The sequence below is a fragment of the Pseudopipra pipra genome, chromosome Z (genome assembly GCF_036250125.1).
Source record: "Pseudopipra pipra isolate bDixPip1 chromosome Z, bDixPip1.hap1, whole genome shotgun sequence".
Taxonomy (NCBI): domain Eukaryota; kingdom Metazoa; phylum Chordata; class Aves; order Passeriformes; family Pipridae; genus Pseudopipra; species Pseudopipra pipra.
This window is the reverse complement of record NC_087581.1, coordinates 68,280,432-68,303,205: the sequence shown is the minus strand read 5'-3', so window position 1 is coordinate 68,303,205 and position 22,774 is coordinate 68,280,432. Positions and strand designations below refer to the sequence as shown.

Below are 22,774 nucleotides of genomic sequence, written 5' to 3'. Positions count from 1 at the left end.
ATTCATGCCCGTCCTTCTTTTTGCGCACGTACCACGCTGACTGGTCGTGTGGATGGATTAACTGTGACAAGCTGTGACATCAGCAAGGGCTGGGTGTTGCCTGGCTGTGTGGTTTTGTAATGCATCCTCCCACTGCTGCTGGGCTGACTCATTCACGTTATAGGGTGAGTGAATTACGGGTAGTGTGAGCCAGCACAGACCGAAGTCTTTGGCGTTGCACTTCCGTGCCGAAGCTGTGCCGTAATCGTAAAGCAAGCAGATTTTCAGTCCCTGCTTACACAAATGTTACAGCTGAGGAGCAAATGCAGAAAAATATTAAAGCTAGTAAATGAACACGGAAGTGTTAAAATATGCCCATTCTTTAGTGTGGGTGCAGTAACTAGTCTTTGGCCTTTGGAAAAGCCTCTGAATTAGGTTTTTGGTTGGCAAAGCGTGTGTAAAAAGCACAGGCTGTGTTTTGCCTGGGGACCACCGGGGAGGAAGAATCAGTCTTCATTGGCCTGCAAAAGATCAAGTGATCATGGTTATTTTGGGGTGTGGGGATTTCACAGATAGGAGCAGATTTACTACTTTACCTGATCATAGGAAGCAAGAGCGAGTGGAGAAAGAATATGTAGAAGCAGCTCTAGTGTGAATGTTTACTATATTGTTAGTTTCCACTCAATTCAGAAGGGGGAAGAGTTTTTTATTAATAACTCAGGAGCTTACTGATTTCTTAGTTATTTGTTAATGATCTTGTACTTAAACCTGAAATACCAGACAAGTAGGATTTTTGGTTGACATTGAGGAATCCTGGTGAGAACTGCCAAGAATTCAGCCTCTGGAAAGGTGAATGCTAGTAAGGGCTATTCTGCCCTCCACATTTCCATAGTGCTCACAGTCCCTTAGGAATCTTCTTTTAAGGTTCAGAGGTTTTTAAAGTACTCAGCAGAACAAGAAGTTTATGTAGACAATTGGTGGGTTTGGAGCAAACAAGGTCTTTTTAACAGCATGGACTTTAAACTGGCTTCATTTCATTACTCATAGCTGCAAAAAAACCCCAAGGAGGCAGGATCCTTTTGTGTTATAAGAGGTACTTGGAGGACAACAAGTTACCATCTTGGAAAAAATAAACTTGCTGACATTTTCTGTCCAGAGGTTTTGACCTTCATTTTGTAGATGCTTATGTGCTTCCCTGTCCATTCAACAGCCTATTCTCCTGGCTAAAAAATGAGATGGGTACTTCTGAAGGCGGTTCCTTATGGAGAACCTAGGAGCAGCAAGAATTTGAACTGACATAGATAATTATTGTTGTGGGAACGTTTGGGAAGTTTACTGTTGTTTGTTTCCAGTGAGCATTTTGGCTTTGGAGCTTCTCTCCAGCTTAGGTGAGCACTTGTGCCTGTTCTGGATTCTAGAAAGGTGGTAAGCAAATCCTTGGGACACTGTATCCAAGGATGCTGCCAATAGTAGTCACTTACTGCAAGAACTTCATTTAATCTTGAGAAGGGGAATTAAATTATCATGCATATTTACGCTCAGCAGAACAACAGTGACTGTGTTACCATTGGTCCACATCCTGGACCTGGACACCATGGACAAGAGAGTGTATGTGTGCAGGAACCCCCTTACAGGGGCAGACAAAAGTGGTCTAAGTGTCTCTGTTGAATGAATAGTGGTATGTAATATGATCTCTGTCTCAGACACCATAGCAGGGTCACTGCTCTAAGAAAACCTTCTGTGGAGCAGGGTCTTTTTTAAGCCACTTTTTTAGGTGGCTCCCTCATGGAGTCCACCTTCCAAGTCTGAGGTTTGGCCAATAGCCTGCTGAAAAATTTTACTTACTCTGCAGGTGCCAGTTGCACCTCTCCCCTGCCAGTGCCAGTTTTTCTGTCTCTATTTCTTGGCTACATTTGCAACTAGGCCATCAGTCTTTCCAAGCAGAAGCTCCCAAAAGAGGATGTAAGGAATCTCTGTTGCTGTGGGAGTGGTGTTAGCCAGCCACTATGGCCTGTCTACCAGAAGAGAGGCTGTTCTCAAACATTGTTAAAAGCAAGCTAGATTATGTTAGCTTTTGATGTGTGTGGTAACTGTGTTCACCAGAAATACAAAAAGGAGACCACACCAGCTGAGTGAGATTGTCAGGATGAGAAAGGTACTGCTGCAATATATAGGTCTTTCCTGATCATTTCAGTCCTAGGCTGTCTTCAACAGAACAGCTCTGTTGAGAGTAACCCTACATGTTACCTTTCAGTTCCTAAACAGGCTGAGATCTGCTGACAGGGGTCAGCCACAGGCTTCAATCCCAGGAAATTTTGTTCAGTACATTATAATAAAGGTATAATATATATAAAAGTTAGCCTGACATTATCAGAGATTCAGTACTTGACTGAAGATCACCTGGAGTGGAAACACTCCCTGCCTGTGTTTTTCTTGCTCTCTTCTCTGTAGATAAGATATTTGGTTCAATGTCTGTGTGTGCACTTGTTTTCCAGGGCATGCAACTCTTCCTCTGGACAGGATGAATCCAGGGTAGAAGAGAAGCAGCAGATGCTGGGTACAGAGGGGGAGTTATAGCTGTAGGCTAAGGAGTAATATCCACAGCTGTGCTAACTGGAACAGATCTGGCTCCCATGAAAAGTGTTGACAACTAAAGATATCTTACCCCTGCCCTCCCAAGAAATTAAGTTTGTGAATGGGAATAGGCTGAAAGTAGCATACATAAGAAGCACAACGTGATTATCTTACAACAGTTCGGCATAGCAAACTATGCCTCTCAAAAGAAAATACTGGAAAAACCATACTGCAGTAATAGGAGGCAGTGAAAAGCTGCTAACATGGGCCTGTAGCCTTTGATTCAGCAAGGACTGCCCACAAAGCAAGCCTTTCCAAGGAAGAGAGAAGAAGATTTTGTGACGACCAGTGGGCAGCACTCTGTACTCATCACTGCTCTTCGTATTCACACCATCATTGTTGCTCCCAAGAGGTAGCACATACAAATGTGTCTGGAACTGAGACCGTGCAAGGACTGGGAAGACACCTCACCAGCAGGCAGAAGTATCTGGAGTTTAGGAGCCTCAGACCTGGTGCTTGTGAGAGCATTGGTACCAGGATGCCAATGAATGTGCTTTAGTGTCATTTGTAATGACTGATGATGAAAAAGGTCCATCTGGCAAGTCTCACAGAAAAATCCCAAATGAGGAACAATTGAAAATTGTTGAAAGTTGAAACACAGGACAGTGTTTGCTGCTTCACATCCAAAAAACCCAACAGCAAACAATGAACAATCCCAATCTGACAAGCACTCAAATGAAATTACAGGTACATAGCCTTCTGTGTGTTTGTAAATGAAGACAGTGATGTCTAGAAACCATGACATAAGGACAGAGAGGTTGGAAGAAGAGCAGGCAAAAAAAAGACTCTAAAAATCTGTGAGCTTGCAACCAAGGGCCCTTTGGTATGCAATGGTGCACCAGCAGGTTACAGAATCACAGAATATGCTGAGTTGGAAGGGACCCACAAGGATCATTGAGTCCAACCCTTAGCCCTGCACAGGACCATCTCTGACAGTCACATGGCATGGCAACGTCAAATGAATTTACCCTGGATCAGGGATCTGCCTTGTCACATGCCTCTAACAGTTTTGATCTGGTCTTCAGTGTTCTAAAATTGTCTTTAGATCGCTCCTGGTAACAGCCTGACAGTTGAGCCAAGCTGTGCCCCAAGTGCAACAGTCAGCATGGCTTCCAGCCACTGTGTGGCAGGGAAATTCTAGCAATACTATATATGTTATAAAAAACCCATCCATCTCACATCAGAAATGTAGTATGGGTAAGGATAAGATCAAAATTTGAGGAAGTGTCAATCTTATCAGTCCAGTTTTATTAATGGGAGCATACTGTCTTGTCCATTTGCAGGGCAAAAGAGATTCATACAAAATGACAGATCAGCCAAAGGACATAAGAAGTCCTACACTTACACACATAAGATCTCATGTACCATCACTTCAGTCATGGTTGGCAGTGGCATTCTGTTTTAAATGTTTTACTTAATTGATAGAGTAGGAAAAATGTAGATGTGCTGGGATCTTAAGTGTACATATATCAGATGGAAAGTTTTATTTATCCATAGATTTTCACACAGTACTGGAGTCAGGGAGACCCTAGTTCTTTTGCTATTATCTAAATGGTGTTATTAAGTTTTTACAAGACCGCGTAGTTAATCATTGTTATGCACACTGACTGTGAGTGTACATGTAAGCAAATATTTCAATAGAACACAGGGTACAACTGGAAATAGTTAATGGATCTGAGGGAGCTTAGCTAGCTTTTGCAAGAAAATATTTGTCTCTGAACTTTGGAATAGGACTGTCAAGACTTTTTTTAAAATATCTGTCTAAGCCAAAAACCCCCCTATTTTCAGATGGTCATTCTGTAGTTCAACAGTGATTTCTAAAATACTTTTATGGATACTAAAGCAAATATCTTTCTGCTATTTGCTTCTTTTACAGCTGCACCATTTGGGCAGGGACTGTGAGCCGATCAGTGGCTGCATACATAACAATTTCTGTCATGACCATTTCTGTTATACTTTGAAAGAGAAAAGCCTGCTTTAGGTCTTCGGTAAAAGAGTGTGACCTGCTGGGGCTAGGATTGTGTGCTTTGATACAGGATATATGGAGCTGGTACAGTGGGTATGGCTTATGTTACATTTATTTTGCCTGTCCTGTTTTCCTCTTCTAGATCACGGCCGGAGATTTTTTCTCTTCAGATTGCACAGATACTTTATTTATTCTCTATGCAATTCTGTCAGCCCTTCTTAATTCTCTGGGCATTTGTGGTTGCTATTACAGTTTCTTTACTGAAACCTTTACCTGGCAAGAAAGCGCAGAGGAAGAGCCTCAATCAAAGAGGCTTAGAAACATGGGAAGGCACAGAAAGAAACAATTTATGAATCTCAGCACAGAGCCCAGCGTTGCTTTAAGAGCTCTGTTGATGGCCCCATTCTCACATCTCATCCTGATCAGTTGCAAGAGCTGTAGGTGATTGTCTCTCCCCCTTCCCCCATACCTAAAACATTGCTTCTGCAGTTCACTTGTACAGCTTTCCACCCAAGCAGAGGCAAGGTGCCTGGGAAAGAGCAGGCAAGACTGCAGGACAAATGGTCAGGCTGCACTATACCAGAAAAATTAGGTGTACTGCTTTGGCATGGCTGGAGAAATCAGTTTAGAGAGGTGTTGCCAAGACCCTGCTCAGTGCTGCTGTGTGACCAGGGCAGGACTGATGTCAAGGGTGCTTACAGAGCCTTTTGGGAATTTAAAGCAAATCTTCAAATGTATCACAGATAAATTGCAAATGCCGGTTTTCATCTCCTGGGTAAAAGAATTCCAGTGACCAAATTTTACTACCAGTGCTTCTGCAAGATTCCCTGACACAAAGGGTTTTGTCATGGGGCTGCTCCCGAGTCTTTGAATGCGCTTTTTCAAAGCTGGATAAAAGCATTGCAGCTTGAGAATAACTAAGCAAATGGTTACAGTGAAATAAAAATTACAGACATCGTGTGCATAAATTCAGCATTCTTTGAAAGATATAAAGTTATTTTTCAGCTGGACCTAAACCCATAAGAAGTGCCACTAAGAAAGTTATATTATATTTTGCAAATTAAGAGAACATTAAGAAAGACTCATATGGGACAGAAGGTGATCAAGGCCTAGCAGTAGGTCATCTAATGGGAACTGAAAAAACAGCTTAGCAAAAAAAAAAAAACAACCTATGTAGATTTCATTTCAGCAAAGAGTTAAAAATCTTAATATTTTGTTAAAAAAACAAAATTCAGCAAGCAGGATCATTATATTGCTTCTGTTGCTGCTGCTGGAATAGGAAAAGAGCATGGATTGGTGAAAAAACAAGACTTGCTTATGGTGAACACCCATGACTTTAGAGGAAGGAAGTTTGTGTACAATTTCAAGAACCCTGGTTACATATCAGTTTTGAGAAGGAAGCCATCTGACCCATTATCTACTACCAGTTGCTACCTGTGCTGTAATTTACATTTGTAATTTTTATTACCTGTATTCTTCAGAATGATGAATGGCAGACTTTACTACAATTTTACTGCCTTGGACAACCTTATGGATCTCCTGTGGGAAAACAAGCTAATTCCAGGTAAGGGCAGCTCCCTGCCTTCACAGCTTGGTATATCTGTATATCTTTGCCCACATTGTACAGTTATTACAAAATTATTAGAGAGTTTTTCCAAAGCTAGTTTTGATAAATATTCATTATTTGCCTACTTTCCTTTACCTCTTGTCCATGGAAATGGAAACAGTGTCAGCAAAACAATACTGCAGCAGTTAAAACAATACAAATGGTTTTACACTGCTTTCAAAGGGCAGTTTCAGATGTATGAATTCAGAAATGAGAGCTCTTGAAGAGGAGAAAACTTTGTACCTGTTGACGTGTACCTAAAAGGGCCAGAGAATCAGATACTCAAGGTATAACCTCTCGTGGATTTCTGCAAGGATCCGCTGTTTAAAGTTTTCTCTGAGCCCTGCATTTATGCTGGCAATTATTAGTATTGATTACTATAGTCATTGACAAGTAACAAATGTGAACAGCCTCAAATCTAAAATATTTCTGGTGGGAACATGGAAAAACAGGAAAGAAAGCCCATTTAATGATGCTTCATTAACAAGTTTGTTTCGGATAATGTGATAGCCCCTTCATTGACCAAAATGAGATACCATTCACAGGAAAAGGAGACCCAATTCCTTATGTCTTTTTTAGGATTTGAATTGATGGGGAATCCAACAAGATATTTTTTAGATTTTGAAGATAAAGAACAGGTAGTAAGATGGAGAAACTTAATCACAGTTCTGGCCAGCAGATACATAGGTAAGTTAAAAAAAAAAAAAAAGCTCTGCTATTTATACTGTTGTAATCCTTTGTAGCTACTTCAAAAAGTTCTCTGTGTGTTGTGTTCAATTTCAAGACCCTGGATTTCAGCACAGAACTGAAAAAAAAAAAAAAGCCAGATCAGACCATGTAATAGTAGTCCCTTTTTTTTCCGATCCATTCAGAATGAAGAGTGTGCTCTGGGTAGTATATTTGGCCTGCCTCTAAGAACTGACTTGTAACTTAGTTATATTGCTGTGGTTGCAAACCACACAGCTTGCACTAGGACAATAACCTGAATGCTTCTTGCATGTCAACTTCAAATATTTCTAATGAGACAGAAGCCTCAACCTGAATTAAAGGTAGATGAGTAACCTAGCCACAAGGCTGGAATTCAGCTCCTTCTCACATTTCATCTTTTTTGAATATTGCTACATTTCATCAAAAATGAGAGATCATTTTGAAACTACCAAATCACATTTCCCTCATTATTTTCAATATTTTAAATATGAAAATATTGTTTTTAATATTATTAAATAATATTAAATAATATTATTTTTAATAATGAGGGAAATTATGTAGTTGTGGTTCTGGGTGCTGCACCTCACCTGCAGCCCTAATTGATAAGATTGTCTGGATCAATGTCTGGATCATATTGTCCGAATATGCCATTCACTGATACATGAGGCCTCTCCTACAGATAGGTATGGATTGGAGCATGTTGCTAAATGGAATTTTGAAACATGGAATGAACCAGACCACCATGACTTTGACAATGTGTCTATGACAGTGAAAGGTAAGCATGGTTTGGAGCACTTAGTAGTATGGTAAAGTTAGACAGGTATGTGGGGTGAGTGGAGGGCAAACAATGAGATAGGAGATATACTGGCAAAGAAGTAAGGTAAACAGGAGGGGTAAGGAATGTGACAGGTACCCCTACAGTTAGTCTGCTAAGGTCATGTTACTGACTACACTTTATTCCCTGCCTGCACATCAATATACATATGGGGATAGTGGGACAGGGAAAATGAAACAGGAGTTACACTAAGACACAGTTCATTGGTTGGATATAAGGTACTGTTATTGGGAATAAAGGTTGAAGGGTGGAGTGGAGGAAAACTCTCCATTGACAGCTGTGTGTTTTAGGACCCTGTCCATACAAGACCTTTGGAATAACCTTTTGAATGCAGCTGGGGTTTTGATATCTTCTCATGTTGTCAATGCATAGGAAAGGATAGCCCCAGTTTTTGAGGTCTTGCCAATAAATCAAATAATAGAGTTGTAACATCTCTTTGTAGTTTTAGATCCAGTTTCTGTTTTAAGTTGTCATCTTTGATATATGCTTCTGCTTGGACCTTAGGGTTTCTCAACTATTATGATGCTTGCTCAGAAGGATTAAGAGCAGCCAATCCTCTTCTGAAATTTGGAGGGCCTGGGGATTCATTCCACCCCTTACCCAAGTCACCCATATGCTGGAGTCTTCTGTCTCATTGCTACAATGGGACCAACTTCTTCACAGGGGAGACTGGTGTAAGGCTGGACTACATCTCTCTCCATAAGAAGGTTAGTACAAGATTTCAGTTTAAAGCAAATTTTTCAATCAGTTAAATAAAAGTTACATTTTATTCTGATTTATGAAGTTGATGATGGTGAACGTGAGTGTCCAGCCTATAGCAGGAAGCATGGCTACCTGTTCTTACAAAATTTTCAAGATGTTCAGCTACCAGACTTCACTCAAAACAGATTTACCTTTGCCTAATTCCCATGGGGAAATGACTCCTCTATTTCTTTTTCATTTTGTGTTCTAGGAGGAGCTCACACAAACAGCACATACTGTAGTGGATGAGATAAAAATACTAATGTTGTCTGGTCCACAGTTCCTCTTGAACTGGGGAACATGTTTTCAGAATATGTTTATGTCTGTAGGTTATGTCTGTTTACTACTGTTGGCTCCCTTTCACTAAGCAGATATGAAATATTGTTGCAGGGAGGTGGGAGTTCTCTCTACATCTTGCAACAAGAAGTAGAAGCAGTTCAGCAAATTCAGAAGCTGTTTCCAAGTTTTTCTTCTGTTGCCATATACAATGATGAAGCAGATCCAATGGTTGGATGGTCCATTCCACAACTCTGGCGAGCTGATGTGACTTATGCAGCTATGGTTGTAAAGGTAACAGTTCATTGGCAGTGTTGTCACAGTAATGACTCCTGATGTGTTAATGCCATTGCAAAAGAAGACTTACAGTTAGTTTTTAAGCAGCTACTCAAACTATTAGATCCTAAAAAAGGAGAGCTTCCTACTGATACACTTTGGGTTTCTCTGAATAGTCTGTTTTTAGCAGCTTGGTTTAATTTGTATTAGTTTTCTTCATCTTTCCTTAAAAAAAACAAAACCAACCCAAAACCAAACTGAGAAGCAGTCAGAGAAGTGCTAGAGACCTGAGCTGGAGAATGTGTGAGGTACTGTATACAGTCACCCTGTTAGATCCACCTGGTAAGACCATACCCACACATGCTGTCTCCGTGATGTAATATTGCTGCTCTGATCTCACTACTGCTAGCTGTCACCTCACATGTGAGACATTATTTCCCAGCTCCTTCGTAAGTTTATCTCATCAAGAGACATCAGGAATAATTAAGAAGTCCCTTGAGCTCTCAGCATAAGCCCATTCTTTGGTTTTGGATAATGACTGTAAACGTGGGTCTTATTAATTACTGATAGTAATTACTGATAATGCTCAGAAAAGCAGCAGAAGGGGAGAATTCTCAACATTCCTCCTTCTGCAGTAATTTTACCTTGGCCCCAGAACACGCTCAGCTCTTCCCCTGTATAGCAATAGTTTCCAGTGCAGGCCTGGTGCTTTGTGAGCCACAACCTTATACAGCATAAAGAGTCCAAGTGCTCCTGTGCAAAGCAGTAATTCCCAAACACAGGAGTGTGTATGTCACCCAGAAAAAAGAAACATCAGCAGCTCCTGTGGAGGCAAAGGCTCCCAGTTCCTTTAGAATGCATACACACTTAGCAATCTTCTGTAAGGCAACAAGTTATTGACTACATTGCAGAGAGTTTGTGAGGACAAAAGTGTTTATAATGACATGGTGATTTGAAGGGGGAAAAAAAGGCACACCCAGTGGAAAGTTAACACTTGGGTGTGTAGAAGCTGAAGCCCCGTGTTCCTTCAGGGACACAATTGTGAGACTGTTCAGTTGTCAGCCTTCTGAAGTTCTGTTTGATTCTGATACTTGGGCACAATTTGGTTAAACAGAGAGGTTGGGAATTCTGACATTTTGCAAGAAAGCAGCACAGCAACCAGTGAAATACTGTAAGAACTAATTCCAAGTTAGCACCAAGTGGGAAGAATGACTCACTGAGAAACAGAATCCAGAACCAGTACCCCAGCCTCTGGTATAGTGGGTACAAAGTAATTCCAGATTTGGAGGCCCATTTAGATTTAATCTAAAATCCAGATTCCTAAGTAAGTATTCAAGACAGAGGAGCATCAATTGTACTGCAGTAGACAAGGAAATGTATTAGTTATTGATGCAGAGTACCAGTAATAATTATTTCAGAGACTTATTACAGGCAAAACTATGTAGACACTTCAGATAACTATATAGACACTTCAGATTTTGCAGTGATTAATATATCACCTTGATGCCTTAAGCCCCTTATGTTTTTTATTTTTCTAATATTTGTAAGACTTGTAAGTTTTATAAGTAGTGGAAGTAGATTTTAAAAGCAGCAACCCCCCCCTCCTTTGTCCCTTGTCCCTTTCCCTTTCTCCAGCACCCTTGTTTACACATTCCTTAACCCTCTTACCCCATTCTATGCTCCCCATATCAATCCTACTCCTGAATATAGCAGAAATGTTTAGTCTTTTGTCAAGGCAAGGCCTAGATTGTTGGCAGAACAGCATATCAGGGCCTAAACCACAGAATACAGTCAAGAATTAGGTAACTATGTACCCTTTGTGCTCTGATGAAGAGGAAGGTGGGATGAACACGGGGTCCCAAAACCCCCAGACCCATTTCTCAGGGGGTGGACCCCGGGGCGGACCAGAGTAAAGGCCACAGCGTGGACACATCTGGGATTGGATGGATGGTATTATAAAATGTAGCATCTCAGGCACGGCTGGGGGGTGCGTCTTGTAACATCTTAGCCGTGGCAAAATAAACCCTTTCTTATCTCACCCCTAATTAACTGCTCTGGAGATTTTTTCAGCACCAAAATTCCACGGCAACAACCTAAAGTATAGTTTCTCCAAGAGCTGTGATGAGCAGTTTTGTTCTTCAAACTTTTCTAAAAGGCAGTTCTTTTCAGTACGCTGTAAAGACTAAAAAAAAATACAGGCACTGTGTGTTGGATTTTCTCCGGGGTGAAGGTCCATTTTCCCTCTGACTTTGCAGGTCATCATCCAGCACCAAAACCTGCTCATTTCTAAAGCCAACAACACCATCAACTACACATTGCTGAGTAATGACAATGCCTTCTTGAGCTACTACCCCCATTTCTTCACACAGCGGACTCTGACAGCACGTTTTCAGATGAACAACACAAAGCCACCTCATGTCCAGATGGTGCGGAAACCGGTGCTGACTGTCATGGGCTTGCTGGCACTGCTAGGTATGGTAACCACTGATTAAAGAGCACATCCTACCTAGAAGCTTCCTGCCTGAGGGAGATTGTTCCAGCTATCTCACCATTCATAAAAGCAGGATTTCTCCCACCCTTTATTTACCAGCTACATTAAGAAAACGAAACTCCATTTCCTCAGAGAAATTAATAGCTCAGAAAATATTCCTGACAGTCCATTATCCATTTGATTTAACTTACTGCTTTGTTCGTACTGTCTGTGTGCCAGCCACTCCTTTTTTGTTGACTAGTACTTCCCTCTTGTAATGCAAGGGGTACTTCCCATCAGGCTGCAAATGACTTTAAGAAATCCCCACAGCTGGAAGACTCATTCAGCATACTAAAGGAAGAACCTATTCCCTGTCACATCTTTGCATGTTGCTTGCTGAACTGCTAAGCATAAGAACTGCTGTAGTATGTGCATGCTCTGCTGTTGAAAAATAAACCTGACTGAATCCTATAACTGGTAAAATAAGGTAGAACTTAGCTCAGCTTACAGATCTGTGTGCTTTGACCCTTCCTATATCAGAATCTGATACAGGACTTACTAACAGTGGTGCTTACAGAGTTGTCACATCTTTTAAAGGAGAAAAGCAGATTTTTGCGGAAGTGAAGAGCAATGGGGTTGAAAGCACTCAAAGCAGCACAATTGGTGTGCTGGTGTCTGTGCACCCACCAAGTGAGATGCAACCCTCAGACAGCTGGCAAGCTACCCTACTGATGTATTTAAGTGAGGATAACAAGACTTCAACCAACATCAGCACCGTCACAGTGAATGCCACCCACTTCCCCAGTCTTAGAGGTAAACAAATATCATGTAGGCCACTCACATAATTGATCTTTAGGATATAATATCTGCTGAAACACTTCTGCTTAGTTGCCTTTTGTTGCAAGAGTGAGTTTCATTTGCTAACTTTCTAATCTTTTGGGCACTCCTAGATTTTCTGAGGTATCATGGTTTTCTTCTAGGAAAGGTTCTTTCCTAATGCCTACACTTCGACCCTGCCTTTAATGGCAGCTGCCAAGTGCTGCCTTTTTGGAAAGCTATTAATCTCAGTGTCCTTGTCTGGATAATGCCAGGCAACAGTTTCCTTAATGAGATGACTCCAAGACAGCCAACATGACCACATTAATCAGCTGATGAAGTTCCCTAACGAATATGTGCCGCACCTGTGCCAAAAGAGGATTTCAATTCAGGTTATGGAAGGGATTGCTTGAAATTTAAACTTAGAAAATGTAAGCTGTAGAGCCTTATAAGGGTGCTACCCATGGGACTTCCAGTGAAAGCCAGGCTCCAATGTGCTGAAATCACTTTTGAGAAGGTAGACTTACACTTCTTCTGCTAAATTTATTCTTGTTAATCTTTAAATCCAAGTAAAGAGTTTACTTTCTTTCATTTGTGTTCCTAAAGAGCTGGTATATGTGACATATTACCTGGATAACAACCAAACCAATCCTTACCTGAAGTGGAAAAATCTAGGAAGCCCTGACTTTCCTTCTCCGGAACAGTTCCAGCAAATAAGGGATGCTGAGGTATGACTGTATGTGTTTGCTCGAAGTGTTGTACAGGTAAAGTGCTTGTGAAAAAGACAAGAAATCAGGCCAGGCTGTCAAAATTTCCTTAGGCCACAGTCATTTACTTCTCACATATGCACAAAAATGCACCTGCAGTCCTGCAGAGAAATGTAGCTGATACACAAGTGATGCCATTGTGTTTATGTTATACAAGGGATTAAATATAGATGACCAACGTCTCTGCTACTGGCCTACCCATAAACTCAAGAGGCACAGTGGCTCCTGGGGAAGTTCCACTTTCTCTCTGCTTCAGTGAGCTTTGAGACCCTTTCTGTTCTGCCTCCCCACGTAAGTCACACGGCCCTGTGTATGTTACAGAAGGGCCAAACTGCTGCATTAGAAAGTTGAAATGAACCCCCTCAATAATAGAAAAGAAACAGCTCCCTGAGGTGGAAACTACCCTGTGCCAGTTCAGAAGACTCCAGGGGCTCACAGGGAGGGCTGCAGTTTCCCCTAATCCTCAGTAGTGCTGAATGCACTGCAGAGGTAATTTAAGGAGTTAGTCCTCTCTGAGAACTCTTCTCCTCCCTATGGATAAAAACCATGTGGAAATTACTTACTGTGTGTGAGAATATGTCACTTCAGCCTCCTCTCTGATAGTTTCCCTATGCATTCAAACACACAGGTTAAAATAAAGGAGGTCACCTTCATACCCTTCAGGGCCCACAGAGAGTAGTTGCTTTCTGACTTGGGTATGCAGTGCTATGTGTTCTCTTCCCAGTCACTACAAATGACTAGCACTAAGGCCTGCTGGATACTGTAGGAGACATCAGCTCTTCCTTTAAAAGGGCAGCAGTGAGGTTTTAGATGCCCTTGTCCCTCTGGTGAAGCCTCATCCTCAGAGACCAGCTATGTGGCTGTTGTAGCTAGCAACAGTTTTCTCTGCACACTATGAAGAGACAGGGGCATAGTTCATAAAGACCTGTAGCCTAAAAGGCTACTAGAAGTGACAGAGTGTGACTTAAAGGGCATTTTCCGATCAACCCAGATTGTGAGATGGACAAACCCTCGTGTTTCCTGAAGAGCTGGAAAACAGGGGTGATAGAAAAGTGTCCCAGCTTGAAGAACTTTGATGGCTCTAAGGCACTTTGCAACACCAACTCTGTTGGAAATTTAGAATCCCAAAGTAAATACACAGGCACTTTACACTGATTTTACAGTTGGCCTTTGGGTGCTGTGATGAAAGATTGTTCACAACACTACTTTTGGCTCCACAGGACCCACTGGCAGCAGGCCCATTCCCACTTCCTGAAGATGGCATCCTGACACTGAAACAAGACTTTCCCATTCCCTCAGTCTTTCTTGTCCACATCTGTGCAAGACCCAGATCTGCTCCAGGTCAAGTATGTATTCTACTGTCAGACTCACTGCTTCCTGCTTTAAATCTTACTAAGGAGAGCCAGACTAACATTTGGATCAACTATTCATTAAAAGACAGTTCTTTCCTTTGAGGAGAAGGTTCTCCAAGATATAATTCCAGATAAAGTGTTACAGAGCAAGTGGTAGGAGCCATCACTGAGATAAATGAAAGTTTATCCATTGCTGAAAAATAATAATGCAGTGCTAAAAACTGCAGTATCTTTTTTAAAATCTCATTATATGCCACAAGGCTTGACAACAGCTCTCCAGTTAATAATTGATAACTAAAGATAAAATGGAATTGTGGCTGTCATATATTAGACATCTGTATCTGCTCATTCAGTTCATAGTGGTGCCCAGAGCCTCTGAAGGTCCTCTGCAAGGCTGATGGGTGGGAGACATAGGCTACAAAACCACAGAGCCAGGAATTTTGTTTTTTTCACCTGGTCTTGATGGAAAAAAGTCAAAGCATAAAGTTAGTAAGGAAGGATGAACACAGAAACCTGAGTGGCTGATTGGTTTGTACAGTTTTCTTACGTGTGTTTTGACAGGTGACTGGTGTTCGTTTGATCCCTCTCACAAAGGGGCAGGTCACTGTGCTGTGGGATGATGATCATGTAAATTCAAAGTAAGTATCTTTTAAAATAAAATGGTTACAACTGAGTTACCAATGCATTACTGCCTAAGTTGTCACCAGTCTTACAGAGTGAAACAGGTTCAAAAATTAATGAATAATTGTTCCTTGAGAGATGTTGCAGTGCATTTGTCTGACAAAACGAACTGTAGGACCTGGATGCACAAACTGTGGAGAGCAACCCTGACTGGTTTGCTGCCTGACCAAAGGAATCTGCTTGTTTCTCACCAACATTCAATGGCATTTCTGAGGGACTTGCCTTCAGCGTAGCAGGCAGGAAGATTCATGGTGAAAGTTATATTATCACCAGATGCCTAGGTGGGATCTTGCACATCTCTGTAAGGGATGTGAACAGGAAGACAAAACCTGGAATTCCTTGCTTCAGCAAGCTGTACTGGACTGGAAACTCTGTAGGTGAACTGTCAGAGATGATCCAGTGTACGACTACACCTCACGAAGCACTGGCTTAGCTCCTTTTCAAGCCAGTCTCCCATGACTCTTGAGGCTTGATAACCCGAGTTTGAGAGTAAAAGATGCTTAATGTTTTGTGATGCTGCATGTACACAATGTGGCGAGTTGGCCTGGCTGTTCTGTGGGCTGTTGGGGCCCTGGTTATTTGTTATACTGACAATGCACACCATCCTACATTTGGTAGGATTGAGTCAACTGACTATTTCCTGGTTTTGGCCTTCTTGTTGAAATGGCCCCAAGACTAGTATTTGATTGCTCAACACATTATCAGTTATATTTGCTGAGCTGTCTTTCTTTTTTTTAGGTGTATAAAGACGTTTGAAGTGGAATTCTCATCAGATGGAAAAGCATACAAGCGGATTAATGCCAAAGACACAATATTCACTCTCTGGGTCTACAGTCCAGGTATGGCAAGAATATGCATATTAGGTAAACTGTCATGTTGATATTGCCACTCATGTGTGAAACGTTGTTTAGTAACTATTGAAGGTACATAAGTTTCTGGTAACATACACTCCCAACACAAATAAGAGCACATCCCTACGTTTAGGACCACATTCTCAGTGAGAGCCTTATTCTCAAGGACAGACACTGATTGACAAATAGTCATGAGGACATTATTAGTAGTATTGCTCTGGATAAATTCCTTGTCACAGAAGCCAAAGACACCCAGCTGCAGGCCTGGGAAGGTCCCTGAGAAGCTAGGCAGCCCTTTTGTAGCTGTTGTAGAAACATGCGAAAATGACCAAAAAGAAAAAAAATGGCTCACATGACCGGAGCTTGATGTTGTGCTTTTGAGAGTAAGACTCACAGCAAGGCAAGTCTGAGGTTCAGTCCTGCATGTACTGACCATGGCTTTGCCAAAATCTGTACGGTGCTCTTGGAGTAGGGCAGTAGAGCAAACTGCCTTGATAACACTTGTTGTGCACTCCTGAGTCTGGAGATGTTAAACTGCCTAAGGGGATAGCATCAGCACACAAATAAGTGAGAGGTCTTGCCCATCTTTCCAGAGTTCTGATCCGCCCCGGGGGAAGGTCACACGTTCCTTTTATGGCTTGGCAATCTTAAGCTATTGAGATGCTCCACTGTAAGGACAGAAGAGGTCATCTCATAAGAAAGTTTGTCCTGGCTATCTGAACATGGGGACAAGGAGTGACACCTCTCTTTGCTGTTTCCTAGGGCTTTCTTCTTAGCCCTGACTAGCTGCTTAAGTTGTAAATATTTCACTTTAGAGGGCGGTGAGTTTCATCTTTGTCAACAAGGCAAAGCTTCTCCCAGAACATGTGGTCATTTCTCCTCAAGTACAGCCAGCATGCAGTAGAAGCCTATCCAGATGAAACACCCAAATGAAAGAAGATAGTGTTGTTTTATTTGGGTATTTTTTGGTTTTGGTTTTTTTTTTTTTTGCTTAACCAGATGTGATCTATCCTGCAGCATGACTGTCTAACAGGTATTGATAATAAACACTGATGAGAGCTCTGTGAAACACAAACAGACCTTGCCTCACAGTGATACTAATAAAGAGCAATTCAGAGATGGTTTTGGCAGAAACACTAGCTCATCTTAACCTGAGAAAATCTTAACATGAGCAGGGGGTGCATAATAAAGTTCATGGCTATTATTGCAATATAAAGGCTACATAGGTAAACAAAAACTAAATCAGGGCTAAGGCAGATCTCTGAAATTAGTATTCATTATTATATTATAATAATGAATATTAAATACCAGTTTTATTTGTTTGTTTCAAAAACAACAAATACAAAAAAAAGACTACTCAAAAAAATCTCATGTCTCAGCAGCCTTTATTGCTAGGTACTTCCTCCTCGCCCATTATTTCTAGCATCCTTTTTCTTAAAGAAAAAAATACTAAAGCACACATAAAAATCATGTAAAGAGATAAAAAAACACCAAATTTATATTGCTTGTGGGGTCAAAGAGTCTGCTACAGAAAGCTGTGTTCTTTGAACTGGATCAAGGATGAAAATCAGCAGAACCACAGAACATCAACTTACCTGCCTTTAAAGTAAGTGGTGCTGCTTCCTGAGTTGAGCACAGGGTTTTCAGTCAGCCTGAGTGCTTCTTGTTCTGCTTCTTTGTTGATCCTGTCCCCACATAACTGTTTGAAAGGCACAATTCAGGCAGAAAAGTTAAGTCAGAAAAAAGAAGGAAATTACTAGTTGTTTGTTGCAGAAGATGTCATAGTCTTCTTCCAGAGGGACTGCTGGTAAAGCAGTCCTGTAGCTGTACTTGCAAATCCTAATGAGGAGGGAGGAGGTCCTTGGTGCAAGAAGGCAAAAATGCTAGTACTTGGCCATGGGGAATTTGTAATTGTTTTTAGTTAGACACACACAGACACATTTACATACGGCGCAGAACTGATTTCCCCAGCCCGTTCCACAAACCTGCATTTTACAGGAGTAGCGCCTGCTTCACATCCTCCAGGTACCACAGGTGTCAGCGTTTCACAGTGACATTTCTAACCTTTTCATTTGCAGGAAGCTCAGTCTCCGGCTTTTACAGAGTGCGTGCCATTGACTACTGGGGGAAGGCAGGCCCGTCCTCTCTTCCCGTGGAGTATGTTGAAGCTTTCAAGTGACCCTGAAGAGTGGTGCCTGGCTTGGTGTCAGACTGGTGTATGTTCCCTGCAAATGACAAGCCCCCAGAAAAACAAACTCCTCCCAGGCTGAGGAGGGAGTATGGAAAGGACCTGATGAAGCAAGTTAGGAATGCAAGTTAGAAGCAACTGCCCCTATTAACTCTTCATGGCTCTAAAGACAGCATTATCAAACAACCCAACTGGTCAGAGGCTGCCATAGGACTGGGATTCAGTTTGTTAACTAGGAATTATGGGAATAAATATTTATTATTCCCTATTTTACGCTGAGCTAATGGCCAGGACAAGCAAAGATTTATAGAGATCACAAACTGCAGCAGGAACAGGTCCATTGCTTCACTGTGTGAGTGAGGATGGCAGCAGAGACCTGATTGAGAGTAAACTGCCTGCCTTAGCTGGCAGGCTGTCTTGACATAATGGTTTGATGGAAAAGTGCCCAGCAACCAAACACATCCAAAGCATGAGGTGAAGGATCCCTTCTTCCCTGCTGGTTAGTCACAGCAGGTTATTTCAGATCAGTTGCCATGTCTTCAGGTGTATGAGGTTTTTCACTCTCTCACAGAGGGGTTTCCACCCAGCTCTCTCAGCATTTGTGACTGTTCCTGGCATGCCACAGCTATTTGCCATAGGCAGAGGAAGGGATAGCAGCTCATCCTCAGAGGGGAAGGTGGCACAGAGAGCCCTAGGCTCCAAAATTCCTGCCTTTTCTGTTTTCTGTTTTTGCCCAAGTCGCCTGTTTGCATGATGGCCATGAGCCACTGCCTCTTTGTGGTAGAGGCTCTAACCCTGAAAGTCCCTCTTCCTCTCCATTGCTGTCGCCATTACTGTCACCTAGCTTGGCATCCTACAGCCCTTACAGGTGAGGTCTCCCCCCAGCACACCTTGCCTCTCAGACTGTAAGTCACCACTTGGTTTTGGATAATCAGGAGAAAGCTAAAACACCAGTTAGAGCCTTTTGTGTTTTCATATTACAGGAGAGCACACTCTTGAATGCAGCAGGGCTGCTACTCACAACACTTAGGAAATTAACCAAGAACAGTCTGAGCTTCTGTGCTTTGCAAGGGATGTGCACAAGTGTGAGATAGCCCTAGACTGTGGGCTACAGAACACTGCTGGCTGTGCTTGCAGCTGCCAAACACTTTATGTAAACAGCAAAGTTCCCTGAAATTGCAGGGGTGTTTTTTTACTCTCCCCTTTTCACAACTGGCACAGTTTGAGCTATGCCTCTAAAACACTTGTAGAAAGAAGGATAATGCCAGTGAAAACAGCTGGAGTGTTTTCCATAAGGGGACTGACTTTGTCACACAAACAAATCCCCTACTGCTTTCTTTGCTGACATCAGCCACCTCACCAACATAACAACAAAGACTGTGTATTTGATGAAACATTGAGGTCTCAGAGAAAAAAAAAAAAAACAAAACCAACAAGTTTGCACAGTAGGAGAGAGCTGAATTACCTCAAATGCCCTCACTTTTACAGCACAGAAAAGAAGCATATACAAAAAGCTAGTACAGGCTGAGGTGTGGCCTTGTATCTCCTTACCTTCTGATTACTTGTTCATATGCTTATACCGAAAATTAGCCTTAAAAGATTAATTTTGTCACAGAATTGAGGTGAAATATTTCTTGCCTCACTAAAGCTTGAATAGGGGTCACGTGCCACATTCTAATCTTCCAATTCCTTGTCCATAAGGCAGAACAGAAAAGGGCCATGGAGCCTACTGAAACAATAACCTTCTCAGTTTTGGAAAATTTACTGGTAAGTTCTACTTGGATGGAGATAGTAAAAATGCATTTTCAGGTTGTTATAGCTGTCCCTAAGTGAAGAATCAGAATACACATTTAAATAAAATCTAGCAGTTAAGACATATTGTTTTGCTAGTATGATGTGGAACAACAACAAAAAATTATTTAGAGAAATATTAATTATAGGGATTTGAGAGATTTTAGTGTGTCTGAAGTAGGGAAATATACAGGAGCTTGAGAGGACAGTTGACCCTGTTAGAATGTCCTACCTGAGTAGCCTTCTGGTTTAAAATTTTCCCACACTGGCAATCAGAATATAGCAATCTTTATCAAACTAAGGACAATGCACCAGCTACAGCTGTTTGGAAAAAAAAAAGAAACGTAGGTGTTGTGAAGAGTATTGATTTTATTATTCAGGGATATAGAAGAAAATATAAGTGCAAACCATGAAAAATAGAAGATTTCTTCTAAAAATCTTCTTTGCTGCTATGGTATAAACTTATTCCTTTAAGGAATAGGTGTGTATAAACAATTACAGAGAGAAGATAATTTGATATTTACAGGCTTGAATGTATTTCAAACGAAGTATAGAAGTTTCGGAATGCCCTTGTCTTTTCTCTAATTTAACGTCTACAGAAGAACATTATTTAATACTTGAAACTTGAGATTTCTGTAACGCTCTGTTGCTGACTCTGTCTGATATTGCTTTCAAAATTGCATGTTTAACTAATCTCCCCTGTTGCCAGGCAGTGATCAGCCCCCCATCACAGTCTGAGTAGCAGGTGCTTAGTAGCTCTGTAGTATCAGAACCAAAGCAAGATTGCAGAGCAGTCAGGTGTATCTCTTGCTGGCCATAAATCCAAGTAAGAAAATCTAGCTGCATCTGCAAGATAGGATTGTTTGCCTGCACTTCAAGCAAAACCTTCTGAGGGGATATAACAATTTTGCAACCATATAACAATTTTGCAACTGAAAGAATCTTTCAGCTGAGTGTTTTTTGTCTGATTGTGTATATGCTGCATTTGTTACCATGTTTATGCTACTCAATAAAACCAGTTTTTAATCTTTCACATGAACCCTGTAAAAACAGGATCTGATCGTTGTGTTGTAGAAACTGCTTAAAACTCTTGTGTCAAAAACTAAATCTTGGGAATTAAAGACTGTTCTCAAGGATTGTCATGGTTTAACCACAGCCAGCAACCAAGTACCACACAGCAGCTCGCTGCCTCTACCAGCACAAGGTATAAAGGATACCTTGACTGGTGCATGTTCCAACATGACATAAAAATGAAGCATGAAAAGTACCTTACCATAAAAAATTTCAAGGCTTAAGTAGAAACCTAAGTGCATGTAATTGCCTCGGATACCACAGCCCAGGGGAAACTGGTCGAACTCAACAGGGTATCATAGTGTCATATCTCAGGACTTGCAGTGTCCTTGCTGGGAGGAGGCTCACTGGTGTGTGAAGGACAATATCCTTGCAGGGTCCCTCCTGCTGTTGCGCAGTCATAGATTTTCTGCAGCACTGAAGGACCTTCTGAGGACAAAACAACAGTCCGTTTAATTCGTTAACAGTTTTTTTGTCTTCTCTTGTTATTGGAAAGTTTGTGCAGGACAAAGATTATGACTTGGGACCTATACACACACTTAAATAACAGAAATAGCAGGCTGCTTTTCATCAGCCAGCTCAAACAGCAGACAGAAGACTGCCTGCATCTAGATACACCCCAGATGTTTCATGTTGAACTTGAAGGAATTTCAAGAGAAGTGTAATTCTTATCAGAATACACTTTTGGCTGCCTGCCCTACCCTACCTCGTCTTTTCACATTTCCTGCAGTTGTTGGAGAGAAATGGATATGAGGTAATGCCCATCTGTGTTATTAACTCACCAGATCACACGATGAGGGCCTGCTTGTGGTCCTGATGGGAACATGTTTCCCCAAGTACAAGTCAGATTCCTGGGGTGTGTATAAGTCTGTAGTGTATTCATCCAGAATCACCACTATGTTCCTATGAGCCTGGAGGCATAACCTTATGTGCCTGAGGGGGGATTTCACTGCCTAACTCATTTGGACAGACTACACTAAGCACAATAAGCACTTGGTCCTGCATATTGATCATCTCTTCTTGCTAGAACTCCTAGCTGCTCTGGTCATACAGTTACTATAACCATAGATATTAAAAATCCCACTTCTCTAGGACTGGTAGTATTCGTCTGAATGTTCTGTCCAAAGGCCAGGCTTCTTCAGCTAAGGGTTAGTGCTGTCTAATCAGTTGTGATACAAGTCCTAAGTTCATGCATTCCACCCCAATACTTCCTCATGGGAGAGGAGTGCAAGTGGTGAACATTCAGTCGAGGCACTGACCTTGCACTTTGTCCAGCAGAAAAGGCTGATATTTTCTCAACACTCTTAGTCTCTTTGTGTGTGGGGTTTTAGCATTGCCTGCTACTGCTCCTCTTTTTCTGTCCTTAGCTTTAGACGGTAGTTCACCATCTTGTTCCCTGTCAAGGTAGCTTTCCTGAGACCTGAAGAGCAAGGAACAAATAAAGATTTGAAGCTGGTTGAGAGCCTTATGAGTACTGCCTGGAAATCCTTGGAGGGACAAGCTTGAGAGACTTGCCTGCAGCCCTGGGATAATGTCTCTGGTTTTGGAGAAGAGTCTTTGGTTTCTATGTTCCTTCCAACAGTTGCAGAAGATAATCATCAGCTACTGTAGACAAGATTGTTCAAGCATCTTGCAGAAACTGTTTGATAGTGTATGCTCTGAAGGTCTTCACTCAACATCAGCCTTCTGCCACACACCTTTTGAAAGCTTCAGGGGTAGGGGCTGTTCAGCTTAATCTTACCTCTATGCTTGGTAAACATAACTTA

The 22,774-nt window shown here is 41.6% G+C and overlaps 1 protein-coding gene across 3 annotated transcripts in view; it reads left to right on the top strand.

Annotated features, from left to right (window-relative positions):
* Positions 1-20,970, top strand: part of IDUA (alpha-L-iduronidase) — a 45,668-nt gene extending 24,698 nt beyond the window's left edge. The window contains exons 1-13 of one of the 3 annotated variants that reach the window (XM_064642171.1): positions 4,527-4,672; positions 6,061-6,143; positions 6,765-6,872; positions 7,573-7,668; positions 8,233-8,435; positions 8,860-9,039; positions 11,277-11,493; positions 12,089-12,304; positions 12,914-13,035; positions 14,295-14,420; positions 14,988-15,064; positions 15,846-15,946; positions 18,037-20,970. In XM_064642171.1, the coding sequence (XP_064498241.1) occupies positions 6,062-6,143; positions 6,765-6,872; positions 7,573-7,668; positions 8,233-8,435; positions 8,860-9,039; positions 11,277-11,493; positions 12,089-12,304; positions 12,914-13,035; positions 14,295-14,420; positions 14,988-15,064; positions 15,846-15,946; positions 18,037-18,137 (1,629 nt within the window). In that variant the 5' untranslated portion in view covers positions 4,527-4,672; position 6,061 and the 3' untranslated portion in view covers positions 18,138-20,970. Of the gene's footprint in view, positions 1-4,526; positions 4,673-6,060; positions 6,144-6,764; positions 6,873-7,572; positions 7,669-8,232; positions 8,436-8,859; positions 9,040-11,276; positions 11,494-12,088; positions 12,305-12,913; positions 13,036-14,294; positions 14,421-14,987; positions 15,065-15,845; positions 15,947-16,773; positions 16,895-18,036 lie in introns of those variants that run through there. The other 2 variants (XM_064642169.1, XM_064642170.1) reach the window with 2 other exon arrangements.
* Positions 20,971-22,774: the final 1,804 nt, after the last annotated feature.